Raw genomic sequence first — 27,785 nt, 5'->3', positions numbered from 1 at the left:
CAAACTGGAAGCTTTGAACATTCAGAGAGCATTCAGAAATAACATTTTCGTGACTTAATGGGGACTTGTTTTAAAATATATTTTTCTTAGCTGGGCTACAGTGGGCGACATTATAACCAATATAAAAATAGATGTATGTAAAAATATTATTAAAATGAATGTATTATTTTTGTATTACTTTGTATTGTTAAATTAAACGTTCACAAAAAATAATAGTATTAAATAATAAAGAAATTAATTAATAAAATGAATAAATTAATACAAATACAACATAACATATATAGCTTTGGAAAGTCCCTAAATGTTTCTTTAATCGAAACAAAATCTTAAAATTATTACCTATGCAAATTGTCCTTATGTGTCTCTGAATATGTCAAATCATGAATCTTAAACTAAAGGAGCATATTGTCTGAAGGTGAAAATCTGTACTGTAAATCAACAGATGAAAGAGATTTTATCTCTCTCTTTGCCTGCACACACACACACACACACACACACACACACACACTGCTGTGTGACAGGTGACACCGGAGGCTTTTAATTCCAGTGTACACACAAATTCTGGTCCAGACAGACATCAATAATTCAGGCTGTTAATTGAGTTGAACGTTATGCTTTTAGCAGTAGGACTGTAGGTCAGACAGTCAGACCTCTAACATTTTGGTTACACGCAATACATTTATAGCAATACACACAAATTCACAAAGTGAATGCACTATTTCTTTGCACCATACATCATATTAATCAACATCTGATGATTCCTCACATCTGAACTGTGCGTGTGTGGTCCCTACATTATGGGGACCAAATGTCCCCACAAATATAGCAATACCATGTACATTTTGACCTTGGGGACATTTTTTGATATCACTGTAAAAAAAAATTTCACCTGTATATTTACAGTAAAGAACTGGCAGCTGTGGTTCCAACCCTTTACCGTAATTTTACAGTTTCAACAATGCAGTAATTTTACAGTAAAGAACTTGCAGCTGTGGTTCCAGCCCTTTACCATAATTTTTACAGTTTTTAATTTTAAGGCTGTGCAGTAATTTCACAAACTATACTGGCAGCAATGGTTCCAGCTATAATTCTACAATATAAAGTTAAAATATAAATACTGTTTTTTATTTACTCTATTGTCTGATATCTATTAACATCCCTATGTGTAGCATAATGTATACAGACATTCCAAACAGACTTTTTATACCCATGAGGAATCTTTTGAATTCTTTTGAAAATCAAAAATAGCAGAAAGTTTTATGTGATGGGTATGGTTCTAGCAGTAGGGTTAGTATCAGGGGACATAATATACAGTTTGTACAGTATAAAAACCATTACCTCTATGGAATATCCCCATAAAACATGGGAGCAACATGTGTGTGTGTGTGTGTGTGTGTGTGTGTGTGTGTGTGTGTGTGTGTGTGCGTGCGTGCGTGCGTGCGTGCGTGCGTGCGTGCGTGCGTGTGTGCGTGTGTGTGTGTGTGTGTGTGTGTGTGTGTGTGTGTGTGTGTGTGTGTGTGTGAGTGCGTGCGTGAGTGCGTGCGTGCGTGCGTGCGTGCGTGCGTGTGTGCGTGTGTGTGTGTGTGTGTGTGTGTGTGTGTGCGTGCGTGCGTGCGTGTGTGTGTGTGTGTGTGTGTGTGTATGGATTAGATGGTCTAAATGAAATGTTTGTTTTAAAGTGGACAGTGGCAAAGCTCTTTATACCCCTTCCTCATCAGTTCAACTTATCCTTTCATTCTCATCTCCTCTCCCTTCTCATCCTTTCTTCCCAGATCTCCCTCTCTATCCTTCTTACTGCTGCTTATTCCTGTTCACGCTGAGAGCAGAGAGGAGGAGATTTGCAGCTCTGATAGTGTGAGTGTATGTGCTTAACAGGCGTGACATAGAGAGACTGTGTGTGTTTGTGTATAAGGTCACAGGGCTCATCTTTAAGGATGAATCCTGTTATACGTTAGGAGGATAAAAGGCTCTGGTGTGTTTGTGCAAACTCAGTAATCTCAGATCGGATTGATTCCATTGGGAAGTTACTCTCTCCCCTGAGACACAACAGAGAAAGAGAGGCAGAGTTTCTGCACTGAACACATATTTGCTTGTTCAGCTTTATTTACATTTATTCATTTGGCTGACGCTATTAAAAAGTTTTACTTTATTTTGTTCAGCTCATTGTTTCTGCTTTAAATTATTACATTTCAACTGTGACTTTGTATGTAGGCTACATTTCTGAAATACAGTTATCTCTGATAACAGAACACTCTAGTGTAATAAGACTCATGCACTTTCTGTAAAGCTGCTTTGAAATGATGCGTATTGTGAAAAGCGCTATACAAGTAACCGTTAATTGAATGTATGCTATGATGACTTTTTTTTAACTGGCTGGCTAAATTTTGTTATATTGTTGTCTGAGGTCAACTTATGACGTTTGTTTGGTTTTTACATTCAAAAACCTCAAAATTAAAAAGTAATTGGCATTTTTTACCCTAGTTTTGAACTCAGCTCAAAAACCCTCTGGGCGTCTGCATTGAAGACTTGGAAGTAAACGCCCACTGCTGTGAGTGGAGAACAGTTTTCAATATTATTAAGAGTTTTACTCTTGACCTGGTTTGTGATCAAAGGCAGGCATCTATGTTATTTAGCTATGCGTGTAATGCGCGAATCGGTGGGCGGGGCTAAGTAGGCATTGATCTTCTCCCGCAGGAGTGGGGTTTTATCCTCTTTGACGTCATAGTTTCCCACTTTGAAAAACGAGTCGTTTACTGAGGCTGGTGTCAATAAAAGCTTTTATTGGACTAACAAGGACGTTTTCAGTTCTGAAACTTACAGGATATTCTTATAATATGATGACCTCTTAGATGTCAAAGGCTCAAGGAAAATTTGATTTCTCGGTTCATCACCCCTTTAATACATAACAATTAATTAATTAACTACATGAACTTACTATACGGTTAGGACTAGGTTAGTTCTATGTAATTAAACAAAAGGTATAGCCTAGTAATTGCTATACTAACTACACAAGCACATCCTAATTACTTTCTTTTTTAATGAATGTTAATTCCTCAATATATTTTGAGAATATTTGTCAGTTGCTATTTACTCGGATAGCTCTGCGGAATAATTTGAGATATTTATTAATTTGTTAAAATGTACTTGGATCATTTTTATAATGAAATAATGAAGTTATATAATGAAAAACGTGGTCCCATTATAAAGTGAAAAAGTAGCCCAAATGATGTCAACAGGTAATATTTTAACAAATAAATAAGAATATAAAACAGCTAATTAAATAAAAATACACACCTGAGCTGCACACTATTTGTCAATGTGAAAAGTTTTTTCTCTCTCTCTTTGTCATGGCAATAAAAAGTGTATTAGATTTGAGAGTGAGAGATGGGACAGACTGTGTGTGCGTGTGTGTATTATGAATCAGATCCGTTCCACAGAGGTCTCATTCTCTGGTCTCTGCTTGCAGACTTTTTTGTGGTCAATCGCCTCCAGAAGACTGAAACCTCTCTCTATCTGTGCGTGTCCCCAGATCTCTGCAGTTTCTCTTCCATTAATGCTGACAAATCTCTCTCTCTGCCCAGCTCAGGGGAGTTGTGGTTTCTAAAAGGTTTCTGTATGTTTCCCATGCCTCTATCAGTCTATGTCGAGGAAAATAATATATCCGCCCGAAACAAGAGACAAATAGCCAAAGACATTGAGAGAAAAAGTGCCAAAACAATTGCTGCAAGTGAAGCACACACAGACCTTTATAAAAATGAGACAGGACCCAAGTGTATTCACCGTTTTATACCTTCATCATCTTTTTAATCATGTGTAATCTTAATCTCATGTGTAAACGAATTCAGAGGAGACCTCCATCATTGGCCTTCTGCTCTTTATAAATAACATCCTGACCTCTTGTTTGGGATTCCAGATGTCCAGACCTCACATTTTTCTCTCATGGACAGAATACAGAATCTGAATTCCACATCTGCAGTGAGGACCATATTTTGATGTACTTTAGTATATTTATAAGGAATATAATGCAAGAACATTGGTGACCAGCAACAAGAATTCAATGCTCTGAACATCTCAATTGTGTTCTTACCCAGACTCTGAATTATGACAAAGAGGGAAAAAAAGATCTGGCGGTCTAGAATCCAAATCTAGTGGCTGATTAATCTCATTAGTATCATTTAATCATGGTTCAAACATAATCAAACTTACAGTACCTGAACATGACGATTAACTTCACATGAACATGAGAAGAAAGGTGAATGACCCTTTTGATAGCAAACTCCATGAAGCACAGCTGACCTTCAACAGAAGATATGATTTTTTTTTCTGCTTCCCAAAGGTGTGTGTGGCTGTACATCGGTTATCTCATTATTTGTTCCAGTGATTTTTTTTCCCTCAGTAGTGATTTTGCAAATTAAATAAAAACATAAAGGAATCACAGCGTGTTAGAGCTACAGTGCAACTGCTCATTCATGAAATAAACAACAAATATTTACAAACAAAATTCACAATTATAAAAAATACTGTTTTTAACATTCACAACTAAAGATAAAGAGATGTGTTTGAACGCATTTACACTTTAAGTGTAAATGAAAAATCAGTTACAGAAATGTTCTGCGCATTTGTTAATCGTGTCACCCAAATGATTGTATTTGAACAGAGATTTAGGCAATGTGACAAAACACCAGTGTTTATGTGGTTTTGGAACACCATCTAGTGGAGATGAACCTGTACTTCCTCTCTTTATAAGGCTTCAGAGCTTATTTGGACACTAGAGACAGATAATTGTTTGAATTGGTGTAGTTTGTGTATTGTAGCGTAGTTAATTTAAGATGTACATAGAGAATTGTGTGTGTGTTTCAGAGTGTGTAACATATTCTTTACATGAGTGTAATGGGTTAAAACTGAAGGAGCATTTGGAATCATAACTGCATGAATCATAACAAGTCCGTTCATATTCACGGATGAAAACACATCCAGAGAAAGCTTCCGAATAAAAATTACTTTAAAACACTAATCTTCTTTGCCATAGCATATGTGTTTCTCAAGCCTGGATTTTACTTTGACCCTTCATTACAGCCATCACATTCAAGCTTTTAGAGTTAACCATGATTCTCTCTAGCTCTTTTCCTGTGGACTTTATTTTTTCCCACCACCCTTAAATCGCAGCCTCCTCTCTTGCTGTCTTTCTCTCTCTCTATGTGAGGTTGTGGAGAGGTTGGCTGACCCTCATGCAGCTCCAGTAAAGTGCTCTGGCCAGCGTCAACACCACCAGCAACAACGCCGCTGCCCAGGACGCATAAATACCCCCATATACACGCGCCTGGGACCACGTCCCTGCCTGGAGACAAACATAAACAATTACAGAGTACGGTGATGCAGTTTGATGTTATTTTGACAAGTCTCACAATTGCTAACACTTTACAATAAGACTCAAAATGTAACATGTTGATTTACATACACTGTTGTTCAAAAGTTAGTTTTTTTTTTTTTTATATAAATACCTTTATTCACTATGATTTCAATTTCAAGTAAATCCTGTAATTTTGAACTTTGCAAGTTACCACAAAGTTATGAAGCAGTCAAACTGGTTTCAACATTGATGATATTAAGTAGGGTTTCTTGCAAATCAGAATATTTGAATGATTTCTGAAGGATCATGTGAAACTGAATACGGGAGTAATGATGCCGAAAATTCAGCTTTGCCATCACAGGAAACTAGGTTTAACTAAAATAGAATTTTATTTTAAATTTTAATCATATTTCACAATATTACTGTATTTTTTTTGGTCAAATAAATGCAGCCTTGGTGAGCATAAAAAAGTTACACTTTATATGGTCATGAACTAACACTGTTTTTAGCATTTATTAGACTAAATGTCAACATTTACTAATATATTTTTGAGGATTAAAAGTTGTGTTTGTTAACATAAGTGAATGGAACATTAACAAGTATATGTATTAACTAACATTTACAAAGATTATTAAACATTGCAAACTATACATTGCTCAGTTCATATTCGTTAATAATACATGAATGTTAACAAATGAGTTTTTGTACTTTTAATGTTACCAATTTTAACTTATATTTATATTTAATATGACAACTGATGCTAATTCATAAATGTGTGACTCGGCTTGGAAATAGTAATACATTAAATAAATAGTTCACAATGAGTGATATGATAATTAACCAGTCGGCAGGCTATTTAAACTTAAAGGAGTAGTTCACTTTTGAAAAAACTTTTGTTGATAATTTACTCACCCCCATGTCATCCGAGATGTCCATGTCATTCTTTCTTCAGTCGAAAAGAAATTAAGGTTTTTGATGAAAACATTCCAGGATTTTTCTCCATATAATGCACTTTACTGGTAACCAAACGGTTCAAGGTCCAAAAGACACTTTTGGACAAACTGCAAACTGTTCAAAGGGCTTTAAACGATTCCAGACGATGAATAAGGTTCTTATTAAGCGAAACTATCGCTCATTTAATAAATAAATAACAAAGTTTAAGTTTTATAAGCTCAAATGCTCGCCTTGCTCTGTTCTGTGATGCACGATTGTGACTCTCCTGTTCGAACTCGTTCAAAAAAACGTACAAATCCTTTTCTGAGTCATTTGGTTCATTCAAACGAACTAAATGAACGAATTGACTTGGAAAAAGATTTGTTCATTTTGATGTGTGTCACAGAACAGAGCAAGGTGAGCATTTGAGCTTATAAAACTTCAACTTTTTTATTTATTTTGTTAAATGAGCAATCGTTTCGCTTGATAAGACCCTTATTCATCGTCTGGAATCGTTTAAAGCCCTTTGAACAGTTTGCAGTTTGCACTGAAACAGTCTTTTGGACCTTGAACCGTTTGGTTCCCAATGAAGTCCATTATATGGAGAAAAATCCTGGAATGTTTTCATAAAAAACCTTAATTTCTTTTCAACTGAAGAAAGAATGACATGGACAACTTGGATGACATGGGGGTGAGTAAATTAGCAGCAATTTTTTTTTAAGTTTTAAGTTTACCTTTAAGTTTAAGTTTGCCTTTAAGTTTAAATAGACACTCTGAAAAAGAAAATACAAAATATGGTCCATAATTAATTACATCACAAAGCACACTCACAATCAGACCAGCAGCTGAGATGCTAAATAGCAAGCACAGCAGGTAACACCACAGACTCCGCCTCCTCGGATATCGCTGGCCAATCGAAGATCTGATGAAGATGAGGAAGAGACCAATGAGCAGAACATCAAGGGGTAATGGAATGGAACATGCAAAACTATGAAAAGGCAAAGTGTATAATTTATCAGTACACCGAATTCCCAAAATAATGCTTCTAACAGAACAGTTTTCCTAAACATCTGTCATTATTCAAGACAAACAGTTAGTCCCACCCCAAACTCATACCATTGGCTAAGCAAATGTTGTTGTTTCTGTGTGCTCGAACAAACAGTACTGTTTTAATAAATCTACAGACAATAAATAGCTTACTTATAGTTGTCTAAAGACAGGATGTTAAAATTTTATGGGACATTTGAAAAAATGACAGCCAGTTAATGGCAGTAATGCTTTTCAGAAGCTAAAGCTGTGTACTGGGACAGACAGACTTTATTTATGATAAGAACAGATTTATTTGGCATGTGCAAATTGTTTTGTGAATGTCGCCTGGGAAATACTCACACTTTTCTGCAATGGGGGCATCGAGCCAGTGTCCTGTCAGTAAACTCGGTCCACTGAAATGTTGAGAAAGTTGTTGAGAAGCTACTGTGAGGCAATTGCATAAATAAAACACGAATAAACAGCCATCTGATCTTCCACTTTAACTTGACTCTGAAGCTGAGCCGAGTGATTCGGTCATGATGTCAGTGATAATGATACACTGTGCGTCCGTATGATGTTGCTGTATTGTGCGTGTGTATGTACCAGGAAAGTGTTGCTGCAGTGTCCGCAGGAAACTCTAGCTCCAGCAGGTTGTGGTTCTGGACTGGCTGGGCCTGGATGGACTGGCCCCAAATTTATGATCCTCTTACTAGTCCCAGACAAGGAGACAAAAACATTTCATTTTTCTCCACATACACAATCCAGATCGAGGCAAGAAGTTTATTAGTGTCAAACGTTTCACTTGTTTTAAATTTAACTTTGTCTCCTTACCAATAAGGCCGAGGGCAGGCGATCCTTTGGGATGTGACCTTGCAGATGAGAAGACAGTTACAAGGACACCGCACATATTTCTTCCCTGCAGGGGCATTCTTTATGGGCTGGAGAGAATGAAGGATAATGAAAAGAATAGAAAGGAAGAGAGCGACAGAAAAGAGAATTAGTTTTGGTTACCCAAAGATGGTCACATGCTTTTTAAAGGTACACTTTAAGCAATTTTCGGAGCGGCTACCAATAGCGGTGAAAGCATAAGATCCTCCAGAACACGAGCGCGTACAGCAGGGAGCAAACAAAAGCTTCATGAGAGACGGCAATAAACTACCTCAAATCTCAAAGCACAAACGTAAACAAATTACCGAGCTCTTATGTGTAACACCTGGCGTTGATAGTGTAACCATTGAAACGCATAAATTCAAGTCACAAACCAATCTAGTTTATAACATCACAGGTTTCCATCTGTTCTAAATGACAGTAGCTATGGCGTGAACATAGCATAAGGTTGTTGTTTTGGTTCAGGAGGAACTGAAAATGTGGCCGCTGTTTCGGTGCTGTTCACTTCTGCCTAAGATACGTGATGTCTGTGTGTGATAGGCAGGTAGGACATCATATCATTGCAAGTGGTCCGAAATTAATGATTGGATGAACATTTTTATGGCGCTACGCCTTCCACAGATGATGCATATAAATAAATTTAGACTACTTAAAATATTGTTTCTGGAACAAACCACCAACCCTGCCTTTAACAAACAAAACTCTATGCGTCTTGGAGGCAAAAACTGAAGCCGGAGCTACTTCTCTCGGTTTATGTATATGAGTCAAGCATAATACTGGGTTACTCCGCAGCCGCTCGGACTAAAACAGTCCAAATATAAACACTTATTATAGGTGTACCGTAGTGAATCAGGAGGATGAGACAAATACATGATTTGGAAGGTGGATTAATGATGTACTCGCTCATTCAAATTTTAAACAAAAACATTAGATAGCGCACCTTTAAGTTTTGGGGCTGTCAATAGAACATATTTTTAAAATTCATTACATGTAATGCTGAATAATTCATTGCATATGAACTGCCGTGTGTAAGTTTCGGGTCAGTAAGATTTTAAGAAATGTATACTTTTATTCAGAAAATCCGCATAAAATTGATCAAAAGTGATAAAGACTTTTACATTTTTACAAAAAATAAAATACATTTCAAATAAATGCTGTTCTTTATATTCATCAAATAATCCTAAAATAGAAAACAGTTATTTTGAATTGTAATAATATTTCACATTATGGTGTTTTCTGTATTTTGATCAAATAAATGTAGCCTAGGTGAGCAGAAGAGATTTAAAAACATTAAAAAAAAAATCCTAAATCTTACTAACCCCAAACTTTTGAATGGTAGTGTATCAATATTTACTGACAGAAGCCCCAAAACCATCAGACCTATCACATTAGTCTATTAATCAACTACTCGATCTGAACATAGTATTGGCTCTAACAAAACTGTATTGTTTACAGTCATGACAATAACGGAATTTTGAATTGACTCAATAACTGTAGGATGTAAACAACCAATAAACACATTTTGAGGCAAAACCTCAGAATTGTGCAAAAAGTTGATGATATTTATGCCTAATAAATCAATTTTAAAGCATGTTTTAAGTGTGAAAGTGCTCTATCCCAACTCACAGTAGCTTCATTGCAGACTCCACACTTGACCACATGTTGGTGGATTTTGCCCTCAACGCTGATGAGCGACTGGCACACCCTACAGCTGATGACTGGGGCACTGCCACTTTCTGGAGACGTCAAGGGGGAATACGGTGGAGGGTTCTCGCCCAACAACATGGGTGGCTGAGTCGAGCTCGGAAACGGAGGAAAACCTAACAAGGGAGAGATTGTCATTCCAGTCTGCACATTCATTAGACTTGAATGTGTCACAATACGGAAGAAAATATCTGTCACTACTTCAGTTTCATTGAGATTTAATGTTTGAAATGTTTCATTCATACAGTGTTATTAGTTCAATGTAGATACTGAAAATATTGCCTCATGAAATTGAGTAAAAGACTAAAGTTTCATTTACCTCACAAAGTTTAAACCAAACACTGAAACTTCCGCTTTGGGAAAGTGAAACAGTTATTTGTCGCCCAAGCCATAAGGATTAACAAGAAAATCAGATTTGGCCTCGAGATCTGCTGAAAGGAGCTTTGTATAAAGAGACTGCTGGAATGTGGCTCATTACTAACTTGTAGCCTACATATTTGCCTATCCTTGTGAGGGATAAATCAAAAAAAACAACAACAACAACTCAGAAATACAATGAAAAGTGGTAAAAACCCATTTATGAGCATATTTAGGAGCTCTTAATCTTTGAAATACTCCCAAAATCAAAAGTCATCTGCCTATATGGCCAAAAGTTATATAGTGAAACAACCGTTTGTGATAAAATATGTATTGTTTTCATTGGAACAATTCCAGTTTTTTTGACAATTTTTATTGTTTCCAGTATCACCATATCAACACACCATCATCATCATCATCATCCTTTAGTAACTTTCTATTGGTACCGCCCACTCTGTGCAATGATTGGTTTGGGTCTCCTCAGCTAATATTTTCAGGCTTTCTGAATGGCCCAAAGTTATGCCAATCATGTGTGTTTGGGTGTAGCTGGAGTTCGCGGATACAACAGATTACTGTAAATGTATAATGTAGAGACGCCGACTCGCCGGTAAATGTGGATAATGATAACCTTTGTACAGCCGTCCCCAGGCATTTGTCTAGTTTTAGACAATAGCCTATTATCTTATTATATTTCTTCTCGGAAAAGCCAATACCAGAACAGTAAACAGACCCGAACAAGCCAACAGTAATGTTCATTCATTAGAGGCTTATCAGCCTCCGCGATGGACGCCAAAAGTGTGCAAGGATCAATTCAACATAGATTTGTTTGACAAAATAATACCATCCACCCAACGCAGGTGTATCAGTTGCAACTGCATTATATGCTAAGCAGCAGCATGTATCAGCAATAGTAACGTTATCCGCGCGCGAGCACGTATGTTACGCGCACACAATTCACCTCTCCACTGTGATCCGCCAGAAAATCATCCGTTCGGGTACTGCCTCCATGCCACCAACGTACAAAGACAAGAATAACAACACATAACCTGCACCTAACCTAAATCGTAGTAAATGCACATGTGTGTGTGTGTGTGTGTGTGTGTGTACGCGCGGGCCCGTGACAGCGCAGAAACGCGCCGCGCTCGCTACTCACTCTGCGGTTTGTTCGGAGCACCATGTGGAGCTGCTCCGGGAGACACCCCGCCGTTCCCACTGCCGAGAGCTCCATCACCGAGATCCGAGAGCAACGGGGACCGCTCGCCGTCCGCCATACCGAGAGCGAGGCGTAAAGAGGGGGAGCGGCGAAAGCTTGTATTGTTGTGCTACCGGAGAGTGTGTGTGTGTGTGGACGGAGCCCGCCTGCGTCACACGGGTACGTCCGCTGCTGTGGCAACGCTTGTGCGCATCCGTGCGCTCGGGGGGTGTATTGCAAGATACCCCTGAGCAATCGCGGGCGACATGCTGTTACTCCTGTCACTTACAACCATTTCAAGGATCACTAGATTACACAAGAGAGGTGTCTTCTCAAAAATGCATGCATGCAAAAATGAAGATAAATAAATAAAATAAATAGGAAAGCAATCATATATATATATATATATATATATATATATATATATATATATATATATATTAGGCTGAGTAGTTTTACAAGAATATGATCGAATAAAGCAGGTGTGCAGTACTGCATATCTGTGTAAGAAATTATAGTCTGCTCTGATCTAACTTCCACTCCAATAGGCTATATATAAGAAAATGTTCCTTCACTAAAAGAGCTTATTTATCAAAGAGACAAATCATTCCAATCTCAGTAATATCACCTATAGCATGGGAGTGACAGCAGGCAATCAAGAACCATCTTGATTACAGGGAATTCAAATAAATGTTATCACCTTAACATTTGACCGTTCTACATTAAAGTGATGTACATTGTGTTTTACACTTTGGAGTTGTGATGATGATGATGTCACCTGTTAAGCACGAGAGGTCTGCCAGTCCTGTTCTCTCTATTTTAAGTTAAATGAATCAGTTTGGCTGATTGGATTATGATCAAGGTGTGAATGAGACTGTTATGCTGATTAGATTAGGATTGGGGAAATGGGCTGACTCCTGTACTTCAATTACATGCTGAGGGGGAAGACGAACGGAATACGGTATAAAATATTTGAGCTGAGATTATTTCGGGGTTCATTCAGACGCCGGTGAACCCAAGGTACTTCGTGTGCCTCGCCACTGCTATACTGTAAACTTCATTTTTGAGATCTTCAACGTCCACTTAATTTTTTCTTACACCTGTAAGGACATTAGTTGAGATTTTTAGGAGACACCTCTTATTATTTAGTCAGCGCTGCTTTCATGTATAATTCATACAATTTATTTGAACAAAATATTATTTCAAATTAAGAAATTTTGATATTTATGATCATAAAAAGGGACTTCTTAAACAGACACCTGCTCCTTTCCACTTTATCTAAGGTTTGGAAAATTTTAAACAGAATGTTTATTTCCTTGTTCTAAAGCTATAAACCTGCTGATAAGTGAATTGGGTTATGGGAAGCCATTGACCGAAGAGAATTGGATTAATGGGACATATTCATAGGTTATGTTTCCGGTTTGGATCCAAGACTGTCAATGAAAGGCTGTAGAATGGTGTCTGTATGTTGTCAACACTGCCGAAGTGGTTCAGTTACTCTCTCTGTCTCTCTCAGGTCAGGTTGATGCAGTCCATTGGTCTGTTCATGGGCAGTATGATCTCCAGTTCTTCCCTTTCCATGATGAATCTGGCAGTCCCCTCATGTTTGTGGACTGGGTGAGGCAGGTGAAGGCCCAATTTACTGAAACAAGGGATTTGCACATATATCGAATGAGTACTACAGTTGATGGAAAAAGTAAAATATTTTAGTTCATAGTTTACTCACTACTTTGGAGTTCTGAGGTCAAGAAACGTCTCCCTCACATCCAGCACCAAATCAGACGCGTTTGTATCTGGCAGTTTAACTCTCACCTTGCATGATAGAGAGAGAGAGACATTTTGTGAGATTACATTGATAATACAATTTTCTAAATAAAGAGAAACAGCTCAGTTATTTGAGGACTGACAAATGTTTTCACTCCAATGTCCAATCAGCCTTTGCTATCTACTTTTAATGCACCATCAAAGCCAACTCTATCTTACAGGGAGGAGAAAGGATGTTTCAAACCCCAGTCTTTTTTCTTTATGGTAAATCAAACTACTGAATTTTAAGCTTTTGGTCTTTGAAACTTTAAATGAGATTAAAAAGTGTGGAACTTATAGCAATGTTTTGTTCAATATTTCTAAACAGCAATGGTAATTTGCAGACGTGCCGAGTAACACGAGAATGAACCTCATTAGTTCTTGCGGAAGCTCAAATGTGCAGCGTAACACAAGAATGAACCTCATTGGTTCTCACACGTCAAGCGTACATGCTAGAGCTTCTGTTTATCACAACTGATGTGCGAGTTTGATCAATGTTTATACGTGAATAAAGGCCTACGTAGATTCAGTCTGTTTGTCATTTAAAGAGATTGTCTCTTCTGAAAATGTGGTCTAAACCACTCAATTTTTACGAATTATTTTGGATAATGGATCTCTTTATGAACTTTTTGAAGTTAAAATATAGTTAAAAGTTAAAAGTGCAGTTGCATAACGGTTTATGGAGGAACTGAAAGCTCTCCAATTTCACCAAAAGATCTTCATTTAAGTTCCGAAGATGAACAAAGTAATTATCGACAGAATTTAAATTGTTGGGTTAACTATCCCTTTATCATGTATTTAATGACCCCAGTAAATACGCTGTTAAAGGGATAGTTTACTTTGAAATTAATTTTTGGTATGTTTTAGCTTACCCCAAGGACATCCAAGATGTAGGTGTCTTTGTTTCCACAGTATTTTCAATTTTGATATTTTAGGTCTAACCGTTCGTGTCTGTCAGTCATATAATGGAGGTTTATGGTCTCCTCCTCAAAGAGCATGCACAGAGAAGTCCAAATTAAACATGATTTAATGACTCGTAAATGTAAGTACACATTGATGGCCTAAGACACAATGTCCAAGTGATCTGAGGAAGCGCCGGAAGTGATCTTTTGCGCGTGTACGTCATTCATTGTTTACACAGAGATTTCAGAAGTGTAACCCTTCACTGTGAAGATCTAAACATATTTAGATATACAGGAGATCGCAATGGAAGATGATTTCGATATATCAACAGACAATGTTGAATTTTTTCGCAACCGCACAAGAGATCACTTGCGGCGCTTGCGCAGACCAAGGTAAAAACGACATAAATACGTTTCGTGTCTTAGGCCATCAATGTGTACTTACATTTATGAGTCATTAAATCATGTTTAATTTGGACTTCTCTGTGCATGCTCTTTGAGGTGGACCCCATAAACCTCCATTATATGACTGACAGACAAGAACGGTTTGACCTAAAAATATCAAAATTGAAACTGTGGAAACAAAGACACCTACATCTTGGACGCCCTTGAGGTAAGCCAAAACATATCAAAAATGTATTTCAAAGTGAACTATCCCTTTAAGATTTGTGAATTTCATATTTATGTTTAAGAGGATTGAGGAGTACCAGCATGCTGTCACAACACATGGATGAGGGGTCCTTTCTGCTCAAGCCAAGAAACAAATCTTCAGTCCCAACAGACTGTTTTAGCACAATCTCGTACCTAAACATACAAACACACATCCACAGTGAGAGACCAGCTCACTTACAGCTCAATTTTGACATGCATGTATTTTCTCTTACTCTGGCTGTGGCCGTGGATCGGTGAGGTCATCAAAATGCGCCCCCTCGGTCACTTCATCCTCATCCCAGATGCCTTTGCTGTTCTTCTTCACATAGGCAGTGCTACCTAGAGGGAAGAGAGAAGGAACCATATAGAAGGATGCTTTCGTCTTCTCACAAGTGAACCCATAAGCAGCATGAAAATAGCAAAACATGACAAAGTTCAACAATTTCAAATTAGTTAATTATTTATTATTATAAAAGTATATTATTTAAAAATATATATGTTCATGTGTGTATATACAGTAGGCTACCGGAACCAAAAGTTTGGAAATTAATATTCATATTTTTTTCATGTTTTTTGAAAGTCTCTATTGCTCATCAAGCCTGCATCTGTTTGAACAAAAATACAGAAAAACTACATCAGCCATTACTCCAGTCTTCAATGTCACATGATCCTTTAGAAAACGAATATGCTGATTTGATACTCAGTTATTATCAATGTTGAAAACAGTTTTTATTTTGCCACCTGTGATACTTTTTTCAGGATTCATTGATGAATAAAAAGTTCAAAAGAACTTCATTTATTCAAAATAGAAATGTTTTCTAACAATATATTTTATGTATATTCATTTAACACATCCTTGCTGAATAAAAGTATTTATTTTCTAAAATAAAAAAATAAAAACATACTGAACACAAACTTTTGAATAGTAGTGTATATTGTACAACTTTTTATTAATCAAAGAATCCTGAAAAACATCACAGGTTATAATAAAAATATTAAGCATCAAAAAGGTTTCCAACATTGATAATAAATCAGCATATTAGAATGATTTCTGAAGGATCATGTCACACTGAGGAAAAAGCAGCTTTGCATCACAGAAATAAATTATGTTTTAAATTATAATAAAATATTAGATTATTTAAAATTGTAATAATATTTCACAATACTGTTTTTTTCTGTATTTTTAATCAAATAAATGCAGGCTTGAAGAGTATAAGAGACTTAAATCAAACTTAAAATATAAATCAATCAATAAATATATATATATATATATATATACCATTTTAAAATAATAAGAATAATAGCCTAATATTAGCTACACATAACGTTAGGCATACCCTCTTTGTGTTTATCCCCCGAAGGTGCAGCAGGATAACCGATATGTCCCGGGCCCAGCTTTGCTATGGGATTCACTTTCTGGAAGAAAAAAAAAAAAAATATCCGACTTATCCTTAACACAAGCCGACAATGTAAAACTGGATTTGTATGAAGCGACCTGGAAATCTTCTTCCTCATCTTCATTGTTTGGAGAGAGCAGGGCGGACAGCGCTTGGAGATGATGCACGGACGCAAGACCCTCCATCTTTATTATTCGCTTTTGCAGTTTTGACGAGAAGGTAAAGTATTTTGTACAGTTTTCTATTTAGTTTTTTTGTTAGGCGTCGCTGTGCTGCTCTTCCGGGTGGCTGGAGTTTAGCATTTCCATGGAGACTGCACGCGGATTCTTGTAGCAACTGCGTCTTTGTTTTTTTTCTATGAAAATAGTATGCCATAAAATTTACAAAACTATCATCGATCGATGTAAATCATTATGTCAATAGTAAGTTTACAGTTGACAATTGAAGTCTTACCGAGGTTGTGTTTTAGAACACATTTTCAAATTATCTAACAATTTAAGGAACTTAAAACAATAGCTACAATAAAACAACTTTATTTAATAACTAAGAGAATTTGCCTAAAATAATTTTGTAGCGAGTGCGATAAACTTTACACTTTCAAATAGAGCTTTACTCCGTATTTATTAGGCTATTGTTGGTCCGAAGTTTATGGTATTAATTAAACATAGGCCTAATTAAGATCAGGTAATTAAGAAACTGGCTATGTTTCCTAGTGTTAGATAAGTCTGTACCTGTTCTATAAATTAAATATGGATTAATCTGTGATGTATTAATCTCTTTTTAACAACAAGAAGGTTATACATGTGAATGAACGTTTACACCTGTAAATTAAGTAAAACCACTAGAGGGCGTGTTTGGTTTACTTTATCAAAATTATTGCAGGCCTGAAGCCGAGTAACGTTAGTTTGTGATCAGTAGAGTTGTGTTGGATTAATGCCCTTTATGAATGTCAAGGAGAAACAGGCGGCTCAGTTGTTCAGAATTATTTATATCTCTTTGAAATATCGCTTTTATTTAACGATAACGTCATTTTTCTTCTCACTGTATGCGGCCATGCAGGTTAATGTCAGAAACTTTATCAAGTCAATTGACCTGAGCATTGAGTATTTTCAGGGACCCACTTTTCAATATTTTTCTGAGAAATTTGGTTCATCACTGTCCCTCGCAGCCTCTCAAATCACTTTATTTCCCATGGATACAGAAACCTAGTAGCATCAACACATGACTTGCCTTGTTTAAAGATTATTAAAGTTTAATGAAATTAATTTTCTCTCAAAATTTATCTTTCAGAGCCATGTCTATTAATTTAGCCTGCTTCAGTCAGGGAAACTGACTGTGTATGTGACAGTAAGTATATGGAGCTTTAAGTCATTGCCACAGCTGAATGTGTTTTGCCTGCAGCCGTGATAGGCGAATCTGTCTAGCTAGTGATCAGTATTCCTTTCATGTAGTTTCTCTCTCTGCAGCATTCTTTTTTCACATATCTCTTTTTCCCACATATTTTTCACAAAAACAATGTTCAGAGACACTGAATCCGTCACTCTCTTATTCTTCCATTCTCAGCATTCCTGAATTGAAGTAGCCTGTTATGTGAGTCTTAATTGAGAACGGATTTGTCTGAATTTGAACTACATCCATTTGAGTCTGAATTTGACAACAAATTTGCGCATTTAAATATACAAACAAATTATTTTGAGAGCAGCCATTTTGGAAAATGTCTTGATGTGTGTCTTGAGTTTGAGGCTGTTTAAATAAATCTGATTTTGTGTTCAAATCTGTTAAACTGGGTCTGAACTTCAAGGCAAATCTGAATAAGCAAAAAAAAAAACAAAAAAAACAGAACAAATCAACTGAACTGAGAACAAATCTCAGCAAGTATGAATTTAGAACAAATCTATTTTTGGGAAATAAAATAGTATTGGTAACAAATTAATGCAGGCGAGTCTGAATTGAGAACAAATCTATGTAAGCGAGTGTAAATTGAGAATAAATTTAGGCGAGTCTGAATTGAGATCAAATTTATGTAGGCGAGTCTGAATCGAGAACAAATCTTGTTAAATTAGTCAGTATAACAAGTCAGCATTTTTGAGCATCATAGAAAGATTAGCAGCTGGTAGAACAAAAACTCTGTAAAACAGGACACAGGATCATTCAATGGATAATTCTGTAAGTAAACAGAGGTTACAGGAGCCATGCTACACCATATGTGTTCTGGCTGAAATCCTCTGCATACCATTCAACTGATCTGACCTGATGTTATAAATATGGCCAAGCTTTTCCCAGCTTAAACCAAAGGAGGAGCTGGCAGTCGGCACTGATGCCATGCAAGAGCTGATTTTTTGATCTAATTAACAAATTAACTAGAATAATACAATGTCATAAACCGATGGGTTTAGATTTTTTAATTTATGGAATTAGGGAAACAATGGAATTGTAGGTACAGCTGTTGCTCAGAGATTTGGATTTTCTGACTACAGTCGCACAGGGAACATGAGGATTTTAGATGACTTACAAATCTATCTCCTATTGTTCACTGGAATGCCTTGAGGTCAGAAAAGCCACAAGTGGATGGTACTAAAGGATTACAATTCCACGGGTGATGTCCTGTATTTGGATTGGCCTCAGTTGGCCGCAGTTGTTTATCCAAGCTAAAAGCTCTGTGTGCTAATATAAAAACTGCCCTCACATCACAAGTTCTCACATCTTTATGACAGCACAGCATTTCCAGCAAAATGTACCTGCACAAGGCAGCTTGCAGTGACATTCCTTTCCCCAGGCAGAGATTTTCTCAGCGCTCTGAGAGAACCACAGGCCACTTCCACCTGAGACAGCAGGCAGGATTGAGCTCAGACCACACCGCAGGTTGTCCTCACTGGAAAGGTAGATCCAGCTCTGCCATTGAGCTTCAGCAGCTGGCCTGTTTTATGCAGATCCATGGGTACTCCTTAAAGGACTCAGTGAGCACCAACACCAAAATGATCTACAGGTACATATCACTCGTTTTTTACACGACATTTAAAAGTTTTTTTTATACAACATTACTGTGTCATAACTGGCTCAATGTGACAAAATTTACTGCACACAAATGAACACGTGCAAAGTTGCTGATTTTATCATATCAGCAATGTATATTCTTAGCATATTCTTTGCAAAATGTCTCTCTTTATTGCTTTTTTTATTATTCAGTTATTGAAAGAAGTCTCTGTTGCTTCATTTATTTTATTAAAACATATGGTAACCCAAAAAAATAAATAAATTGTCTGCACACTTGAGTCCTTAAAGCAAAATTTAATGCCAAGCTTTCGGTAATACAACCATCCTCAGGGCATCATGGTTTAAGCCATGCCCTGAGGATGGTTGTATTACCGAAAGCTTGGCATTAAATTTTGCTTTAAGGACTCAAGTGTGCAGACAATTTATTTATTTTTGGGGTTGTCAAGTGGTATCTGTCTGGCACCTTGTTTGCCGTGAGTGCGGTGAAACTCTTTCAAATTAAAACATATGGTAAAAACAGTAATATTGTGAAATATTATTTCAATTTAAAATAAATGTTTTTTCTAAGCTGAATTACCAGCATCATTACTCCAGTCTTCAGTTTCACATGATCCTTGATTTGGTTTGATGATGATTTGGTTCAAGAAACATTAATATTTTTGTAGAAACTGTGATACTTTTTTCAGGTTTATTTGATAAATAGAATGTTTAATGCATCCTTGCTAAATAAAAATATTGATTATTTCTTTTTAAAAATACTAAATCTTACCAACCCCAAAGTTTTGACTGTTGCTGTATGTCCTGAAACCTGTTCTGAATTTGTTAAACTCAGCAGTCGTTTATACATTTCCAATACCGTTTGACTTGGATTTCAAACTAAAACACAGTAGGCCTACATTTATTTCTTTTGGTTTGTTAGCTCAGCAAGGTGACATTTGTGATTTGGAAATTCCCATAACCTTCTTACTTCTGTTGAACAGAAAAGATTATGTTTTTAAGAACTTTGGGATCCAAACAACTTTCAACCCCACAGACTTTTCTTTTTTGTTTGTTTATTTTTTTTTTTCAAAATATCTTCTTTTGTGTTCAAGAAAGGAAGTCATAACATGATATAACATGACAGTGAGTAAATTATGGATGAATTTTTATGTTTGGGTGAACTGTCCCTTTAAAAAAAGTGTGAGAGAGAGAGAGAGAGAGAGAGAGAGAGAGAGAGAGAGAGAGAGAGAGAGCGAGAGAGAGAGAGAGAGAGAGAGAGAGAGAGAGAGAGAGAGAGAGAGAGAGAGAGAGAGAGAGAGAGAGAGAGAGAATTTTTTTTTGAGAATTCACAAAGCTTTTATTTACAAAAAAATCATCGTTACAATTATATAACCATAAATTGAAACTAAAAAAAAAACAACGAAAACAAATCAATAAAGTGTGAAAATTAAATCTTCTTCAAAAACAGCACATAGAGCATCATTACAGCTCCAAATATTTTCAAAGGAAAACAAATCACCAATACATTTATAATAATAAAAATCAATTAAGATTCTAGATTGTACTAAGTTAAAAAACAATACAACAATGTTTTGTACTACATCCTGTTCAATTTTTTTTTCCTGCTTAAATAGATAGCCATTTTTGCTTGTCCCACCACAAAATTAAGCAGTTGACACACAAACTTTTTCTTTAAGACATATTTACATCCTAAAATGAAAATCTCTTGTGAGAATACCTCATTGCATTTTTTAAATACATCCTTTATAACGGAAAACAATGGTTTGAGTCTATAACAGTTTAACAGAGAGAGAGAGAGAGAGAGAGAGAGAGAGGGAGAGAGAGAGAGAGAGAGAGAGGGAGAGAGAGGTAAAATTCCTCCGGTAGCCTAAATCCCTGATTTTATAAAGGGTGGTTAATTTTTCAGCATGGTTAATTTTGCAGTCATGTTTTTGCAGTTATCAGCTGTGTATTGTAATATTAATTTACTTGCACATTTATTAATTACACAAAATAAATAGCATGACCTGTAACGGCTTACGCAAGAAAATTGGCAGATTAAATGAGCCGTGGATTCAGTTTCTGTTTGAGCTAAGCAGTTGGGATTTACAGTAATAGACTTTACAAACCAAGAAAAAAAATCAGGCCAAAGTGTTCAAAGTGTAACCGTGATTCAAAAAATGTACAGCAGGTTTTCCAAAGCACGTTTGCTGCTTTTCAGTTACATTTTGACATGTTTGTTATATATGTAGACACTTTACATTTTTAGAGAATGTCTTTAGAAGGTTTATATCCATACTGTATAATAAGTGCATGAAAGCATGTGTCAAAGATCAAAGGTTTTGTTTATGAGGTGAAACACCAGTATGAGTCAGAGGTGTTATTCTAGCCGTGGAAGGAGGGCCACCGCTGGGTAAAATAAAGCTATTAGCTCTGATTAGCAGCCAGCTTGATCTGCTTTGACTCACACTGATTCTTTATGCTAATGACTTGCAATACAACTAATCCCATATGACAAGGAGAGGGAGATGAGGCTTAGGTACATACTGTAGTGCAGAAGGAAAAGGTTATGCTGACAAAATGTAAATCTGTTCTTACACAATCCATATTTGATGTAGAGTCACAAAGCATATATTATCAATTATAGGGGTTCTGTACAGCTAATGTTCACAGCCAGTGTCCGGTAGATTCATTCTGTGCACGTACCTGAGGCCAGTGGTTATGAGGATTATGTTGACCGGGATGACACAGCCCATGCATACTGTACATCCACCAGTCTAAGATAAGATTGTTTTTTTTCATTTTGTTTTTCTGCTTTATGACATCATTTTAACAAGGTAACCTTCCTGAACAGGCCAGTTAGGCCCTATGTGAACAAATGAATATGCATATCTTTATATTCAACTCTGACGTTCATAATTACGGTTGCCTACCTTTTTCACCTTATTCCAGTGTACAATAGCGATATTAAAAAGACTATTTTTTTGTTTCAATTAAAAATGACTCACCTTCATATCATTCCAAACCCATAAGACTACCAGCTACTTTCAAGCCCCAGAAAGATATTAAAGACATCATTAAAGTAATCGGTATACTATATATACTTTACAATAAGGTTCATTAGTTAACTACCTAAGTTAACATGAACTAAGAATGAAAAATCAACATGTATTAATTTTAGTTAATATTAATTTAAACATACTAATACATTATTAAAATCAAAGGTTGTATTTAGTTAATGTGAACTATGAACAAACAATGAACAGCTCTATTTTTATTAATTAACAATAAATACTGTAACAAATGTATTGCTCATTGTTACATTAATTATAATGTAACATTAACTAATGAATTGTAACTAGCTCATTGTAACATCAACTAATAGAGCCCGTTCACATCCCAAAGCGCCATATAGGACACTTTTGCAAAAGCGTAAATATCCAACGCACATGGCACCCTTTAACGTGAAATGAGACGCAGATATATTTGGGCAGAAGGCGCCCCCGAGTGGTCTAACCCTTACCCTACACCATACCTTAACTTAACCATTAACCGAAGCGTCTCATTAGACGTTAAAGGGTGCCATGTGCGTTGGATATTTACGCTTTTGCAAAAGCGTCCTATATGGCGCTTTGGGATGAGAACGCGTTGACTAATAACCTTATTGTAAAGTGTTTCCAAGTAATTCGTGTTACTCCAGTGGTTTAACCTCAGTTATATGAAGTGACGCAAGTGCTTTGCACACAAAAAAATATCTGCCTTGCGTCAATAGAACACACATGCGTCGTGGTGCTCTCGTAAACGTGCGTTAGAAATTAACATTTTAATATTTAAAAAATAATATAACACTCTTGTCACTTCATAACTGAGGTTAAACCACTAGATTACTTCATGATGTCTTTACTACCTTTCTGGGGCTTGAAATGTGTAGTGTAGACTCCCAATGGAGGGACAGAAAGCTCTCAGATTTCATTAAAAATATGATGAATATAAATCTTACGGGTTTGGAACAAGTGTGAGTAATTAATGACAGAATTTTCTTTTTTGAGCGAACTATCCCTTTAATGTGGGGTTAAAAAATGTCATTTTCCCATTAAAAAATAGCAAGTTATAGTCAATAGCTTTAAAAAACAGATAATAGATTTACTCATTTTAATATCAGCCAACTAAATTCAGTTTAGTAGGGCTAAATGGGCCCCAGCTTCAGCACCGATGGGGGTATCCATTACACTTGATCATATAGCACTGCCAAACATTCACATTTAATTGTGTTTCTAAAACGGTGTCTTTCTTAGCTGTTCCTACAGGGGGGAAACTTCTTATATGATAATGTATATGGATAAACGAAGACATTAAAATGAGCTGTGTCCTCAGAGGGCTCTTGCAAAAGCATGTTTGACTAAACTAATTTCCTGTTAGAAATCTTTATTTGGAAGAGAGTGTAATAAAGTGGGTGATCTCTGACTGAGTCTCATTATCAGGGGGACGTTTAGAGAGATCTTTTCTCAGGGTGCCAGAATAGTTTTTCCATCAGGGGACGCCAAAGTGTGACAGTTTCAGATTAAGCTCACTTTAATGACACACTTACACTCAGTTAAGACTGTCAGGCAGAGCAGGGCTATTCAGCTACAGTCCTGGAGGGCCACTGTACTGCGGAGTTTACAGATCCAATACCTTTATGGGACTTTAGTTCATGTCTGTCTGCTTTGAGGTCATCTATGTGTACCTCTAAAGTAGAGCATTTTAAATGCAAAACTCTCTTTTTTGGAAATTGGACCAATAATAACATTATATGCATAATCTTAATATGATTTTACTCAACAATAAACAAGAAGTAATATTTTAGACACAATATTGTCAGTTACTTGTTTCTTTGCTAAATTAATCTGTCTTCTTGAATGAATCGTTTGAGTGAATGATTTAACGACTCACTAACAAGGACAGTCACTTGTTTGGTTATTTTAATATGATTTATATACCATTATTTTATTTATTTATATTTTGAGTATTTATATTTGTCAAATTTTTATTTTGTTTTGTGCTTTTGTCATTATTTAAAAAAATGTTTATATAGTTTTTCCATTTATGATATTGGGTTTCTGTTTTTGTAATTCTGTAATTCCTAAAAATCTTATTTTGGGTCTGTGTGGTCGGGTCTACTCGCTACACTAGAGAAGAAATAAAAACATTTTCGTTTCGGACAGGTTTAGTCTTTAAAGGTTAGTTCACCCAAAAATGAAAATTCTGTCAGTATTTACTCACCCTCATGTTGTTCCAAACCCCTTAAGACCTTCGTTCATCTTCGGAACACGAATTAAGATATTTTCGATGAAATCTGAGAGCTGGATCACTCCTCCATACTAGTCCATAGGCTTCTTGAGGAATTGAAACTTGCTGGCCTTGAAAAGTTATTAAAGACATCGTTAAAATAGTCCAAGTGACTACAGTGACTCAATCGTAACTTTATCAAGTGACGAGAACACTTTTTGTGCGCAAAAACAAACTAAAATAAGGACTTTATTTCAACTATTCAATTCCTTCTCTATGCGCCTCTAGTCAGTTAACGTAGTGTGATAGCGTAGAGCTACGTCACACGTAGGCTCACTATTGGCCGACACTGGTCATGTGTGTGATGCGTGTGACGTACAATAACAGATGCTTAGTTATTAACTAGTTATTATGTTATTAAACTTTTGTCGTTTTTTATGCGCAAAAAGTTTTCTCGTCGTTTGATAAACTTAAGATTGAGCCACTGTAGTCACTTGGACTATTTTAACGATGTCTTTAATAATTTTCGAGTCCGGCAAGTTTTAATTCCTCAAGAAGCCTATGGACTAGTAAGGAGGAGTGATCCAGCTCCTGCGTCAAATTTAATCAAAAATATCTTAATTTGTGTTCCAAAGGTGAACGAAGGTCTTACGGGATTGGAACAACATGAGGGTGAGTAAATACTGACAGAATTTTCATTTTTGGGTGAACTATCCCTTTAATATCCGAGTGCACCAGTCAGTTTGGGCTTTAACTTAGTGTCTAGTTCTGAGCTCCTTCACTGAATGGCACGTTTTGTTCAGTCATTGTCATAATCCCACTGCAGCACAAGGAAGTTTCGGGGAAAGCAGTGGCACACACGTGCCAAATGCATTGTGAGACATTGTGTGACCTGACAAGAGCATTGCTTACTGCTTTTAGGATGGTCAAGCTCTGCTTTCACATTAATGCGTTTCATATGACAACCAGATGTCAGTAACATTACTCAGTAACATCTTTCAGGGGTTTAATACAGGCTAAAGATGTCAAATCAATGATTAGCTGTTCCATCACACCCTTTCTTCAAGCTTTTACATGTGACACACTGCAAAATAAGAATGACATCTGCATTATAAACGTATCCGAATGTATCACACTCGCACATTCAGGCATAGTCCCATCCAGATGGATTGTCTTCACTCTCAGCGCTGAGCCGCTGGTGAGAGACTGCAGTTATTTCAGTCTCATTGCAGTCTCTCTCTCTCTCCCACTCTCTCTATCCTCTCTTCTTATATCGTCTCTGATTAAGCATCATTCTCACACGCTAGGCTTTCATGCATCCTCTTTCACACTCACTCTCTCTCTCTCTCTCCGTCTCTGTTAGCTTCTCTTTCACTTATAGCCCCAGTGATCATGCCGCATCCCTCTCTCTCTCTCTGTCCTCTCCTCCGCCTGTCTGCTTTTGTTTACATATATCTTCATTAAACTGACTGTTTTGTGTGTGTGTGTGTGTGTGTGTGTGCCAGCTGAACTGCATTGGTAAGAGGACATTTAGATGTGGGACGCAGTGTGTTTTTCATTTTGCAGCTCACTCATCTCGACGGCTTTTGGGAAGGGGTCCTGTTCAGACTTTCAGGAATACATCGATCATCCGGTTTGCTGCCCGCCGAGTGTTTTCCCATGAGTCCCGGAGTCTGTTGCATAGCTGTGCATCTCCTGCGGTGCACTCGGACTGCTCTTATAGTCTCGGTGAAGAGCGTGGGCTGAAGAAAACCCCCCTCTGCCCGTCATCAGCCTGAGGAGAAACACCGTTGAGGGTCAGCTAAGAACAGTGAAGAGGAAAGAGGCAAAACGAGACAAGAGTGAAGGGCAAAGCAGCACCGCACAGGTTAAGAAGAGCATCAGACGGGATCAGCTCCTGTTGGGAAAGAGAGCGAGAGTTTAAGAAAGAGAGAGGCAGCAGCACTTTGAATTTCTGAACTCTGAAATAGGGACTCTTCAGCTTTTGAGATCCAACTCAAAATTGCATTCCGATTCTCTTGGACTTCCAGGACAAGCCTTGTCAGTTTCCCCTGCTCAAGATCCTTTGCAGCTAACTAAAAGTCATGCAGGTGTCCTTCGCATGTACGGATCATGGGTTGAAAGCCCCGCGTACCAGTGAGCCGAACAAGCAGAACACGTCGAGTCCGAACACGGCCAGCGCGGCACGGGCACGGTTCCGAACGGTGGCTCTGATTGCTCGTAGCCTGGGCTCCTTCACGCACAGGCACCACATTTCCCTGAAGGAGTCCACTGGAAAACTCACCGGCATGAAGTACAGGTATGGGAAACTTCCGGCAACCACAGAAAACTTGTTTTGAGATATCAGTTCTGACACCATTTTTTTTTTTTTTTTTTTTTTGGTATCTTTTTACACTGACAGCTATAGTTTTGATAACGCTCATCTTTGTTTTTAAATTTTTATTCTCAATGGTAAAGGTTTCTATAAAAAATAGCAGTTTACTCTGTGAATGAACAAACTCATTGTAGTAGATTCTGTCATCATACTGAAATCTTAAAGGAATAGTTCACTTAAAAAAAGGACATTCTGTCATAGTTTACTCAACCTCATGTTGTTCCAAACTAGGGTGACTTTTTTTCCTTTTGTGAAGCACAAAATATTTTGAAAGTCATTGGGGTCCAAAACAACACTGGACCTGACTTAAAAAAAAAAACTATATATATATATATATATATATTTTAAAGTCATTTATATATATATATATATATATATATATATATATGTGTGTGTGTGTGTGTGTTCAAAAGAAGAAAGTAAGTCATGCAGGTTTGGAACGATGATCACAGAATTATTTTGGCTGAACTATACTTTTAGTTCATATGGTAACAGTCTTAAAGTGATTGTTTGGTGGAGTGAATGATGAAGTGAAAAGTAAATTGTGTTTGGTTACATTTTTTAACAACTTTTTTTTCATTCACTGACAACGAACAGTTGATTATTTTCTTGTGTGTGAAATTGTGAATTAGATTAAAGGATGGAGAGCTGAAAACACTCGTGTGTTTGTGTGTGAGAGAGAATATGAGGGGGAGGTGTGAACTAATGGTTTTTGTGCTGGAAATAATTAATTGCATCTGAGATACAAGTAAACCACAAGCATGCAACAGTTATGGCATATCTGCTAGTTTCCATAACGACAGAGAACTGGCAGTTTGCCTGCGCTTTACTCTAATTGGACACATTAGCTGTTGGGCAGGGGTCATAATTGGGCAGCAGGGTAAACCTTAACACCCTCGGCTGATGTCCAGCTTCATGCACTCATGTTTGACATTGATTACTTTTCGACACTTTCAATGAATTC

The 27,785-nt window shown here is 36.9% G+C and overlaps 3 protein-coding genes across 4 annotated transcripts in view; 1 reads left to right on the top strand and 2 right to left on the bottom strand.

Moving 5' to 3' along the window:
• Positions 1–3,773: 3,773 nt before the first annotated feature.
• On the bottom strand, positions 3,774–11,641 carry pip4p1a (phosphatidylinositol-4,5-bisphosphate 4-phosphatase 1a). Its single transcript, XM_039694977.2, has 7 exons — positions 11,415–11,641; positions 9,827–10,020; positions 8,144–8,250; positions 7,916–8,021; positions 7,673–7,725; positions 7,115–7,205; positions 3,774–5,338 (listed from the first exon to the last, which is right to left on the bottom strand). The coding sequence occupies exons 1-7, from the start codon at positions 11,530–11,532 to the stop codon at positions 5,195–5,197; spliced, it is 813 nt and encodes a 270-aa protein (XP_039550911.1). The 5' UTR covers positions 11,533–11,641; the 3' UTR covers positions 3,774–5,194.
• Positions 11,642–12,743: 1,102 nt separating this feature from the next.
• dnaaf6 (dynein axonemal assembly factor 6) lies at positions 12,744–16,527 on the bottom strand. Its single transcript, XM_039695110.2, has 6 exons — positions 16,305–16,527; positions 16,147–16,225; positions 15,043–15,148; positions 14,866–14,962; positions 13,180–13,265; positions 12,744–13,095 (listed from the first exon to the last, which is right to left on the bottom strand). The coding sequence occupies exons 1-6, from the start codon at positions 16,389–16,391 to the stop codon at positions 12,966–12,968; spliced, it is 585 nt and encodes a 194-aa protein (XP_039551044.2). The 5' UTR covers positions 16,392–16,527; the 3' UTR covers positions 12,744–12,965.
• Positions 16,528–18,923: 2,396 nt separating this feature from the next.
• Positions 18,924–27,785, top strand: part of kcnab1b (potassium voltage-gated channel subfamily A regulatory beta subunit 1b) — a 51,012-nt gene continuing 42,150 nt past the window's right edge. Inside the window, exon 1 of one of the 2 annotated variants that reach the window (XM_039695107.2) lies at positions 18,924–19,192. In XM_039695107.2, the coding sequence (XP_039551041.2) occupies positions 18,939–19,192 (254 nt within the window). In that variant the 5' untranslated portion in view covers positions 18,924–18,938. Of the gene's footprint in view, positions 19,193–25,745; positions 26,747–27,785 lie in introns of those variants that run through there. The other variant, XM_039695106.2, reaches the window with a different exon arrangement.

The sequence above is a fragment of the Pimephales promelas genome, chromosome 5 (genome assembly GCF_988280905.1).
Source record: "Pimephales promelas chromosome 5, fPimPro1.hap1.1, whole genome shotgun sequence".
NCBI classification, from domain to species: domain Eukaryota; kingdom Metazoa; phylum Chordata; class Actinopteri; order Cypriniformes; family Leuciscidae; genus Pimephales; species Pimephales promelas.
This window is presented reverse-complemented; position numbering and strand designations above follow the sequence as displayed.

What these genes read in the sequence shown, in the direction of transcription:
- pip4p1a (XM_039694977.2), bottom strand. Translation starts at nt 11,532, where the DNA reads ATGGCGGACGGCGAGCGGTCCCCGTTGCTCTCGGATCTCGGTGATGGA. An exon ending in TGCCCCCATTGCAGAAAAGT is followed by an intron (nt 7,206 to 7,672) that starts GTGAGTATTTCC and finishes CATCTTCATCAG; the next exon opens with ATCTTCGATTGGCCAGCGAT. An exon ending in TCTCAGCTGCTGGTCTGATT is followed by an intron (nt 5,339 to 7,114) that starts GTGAGTGTGCTT and finishes GTTTGTCTCCAG; the next exon opens with GCAGGGACGTGGTCCCAGGC.
- dnaaf6 (XM_039695110.2), bottom strand. Translation starts at nt 16,391, where the DNA reads ATGGAGGGTCTTGCGTCCGTGCATCATCTCCAAGCGCTGTCCGCCCTG. An exon ending in GATCCACGGCCACAGCCAGA is followed by an intron (nt 14,963 to 15,042) that starts GTAAGAGAAAAT and finishes TTGTATGTTTAG; the next exon opens with GTACGAGATTGTGCTAAAAC. An exon ending in TGTGTTGTGACAGCATGCTG is followed by an intron (nt 13,266 to 14,865) that starts GTACTCCTCAAT and finishes CTATCATGCAAG; the next exon opens with GTGAGAGTTAAACTGCCAGA.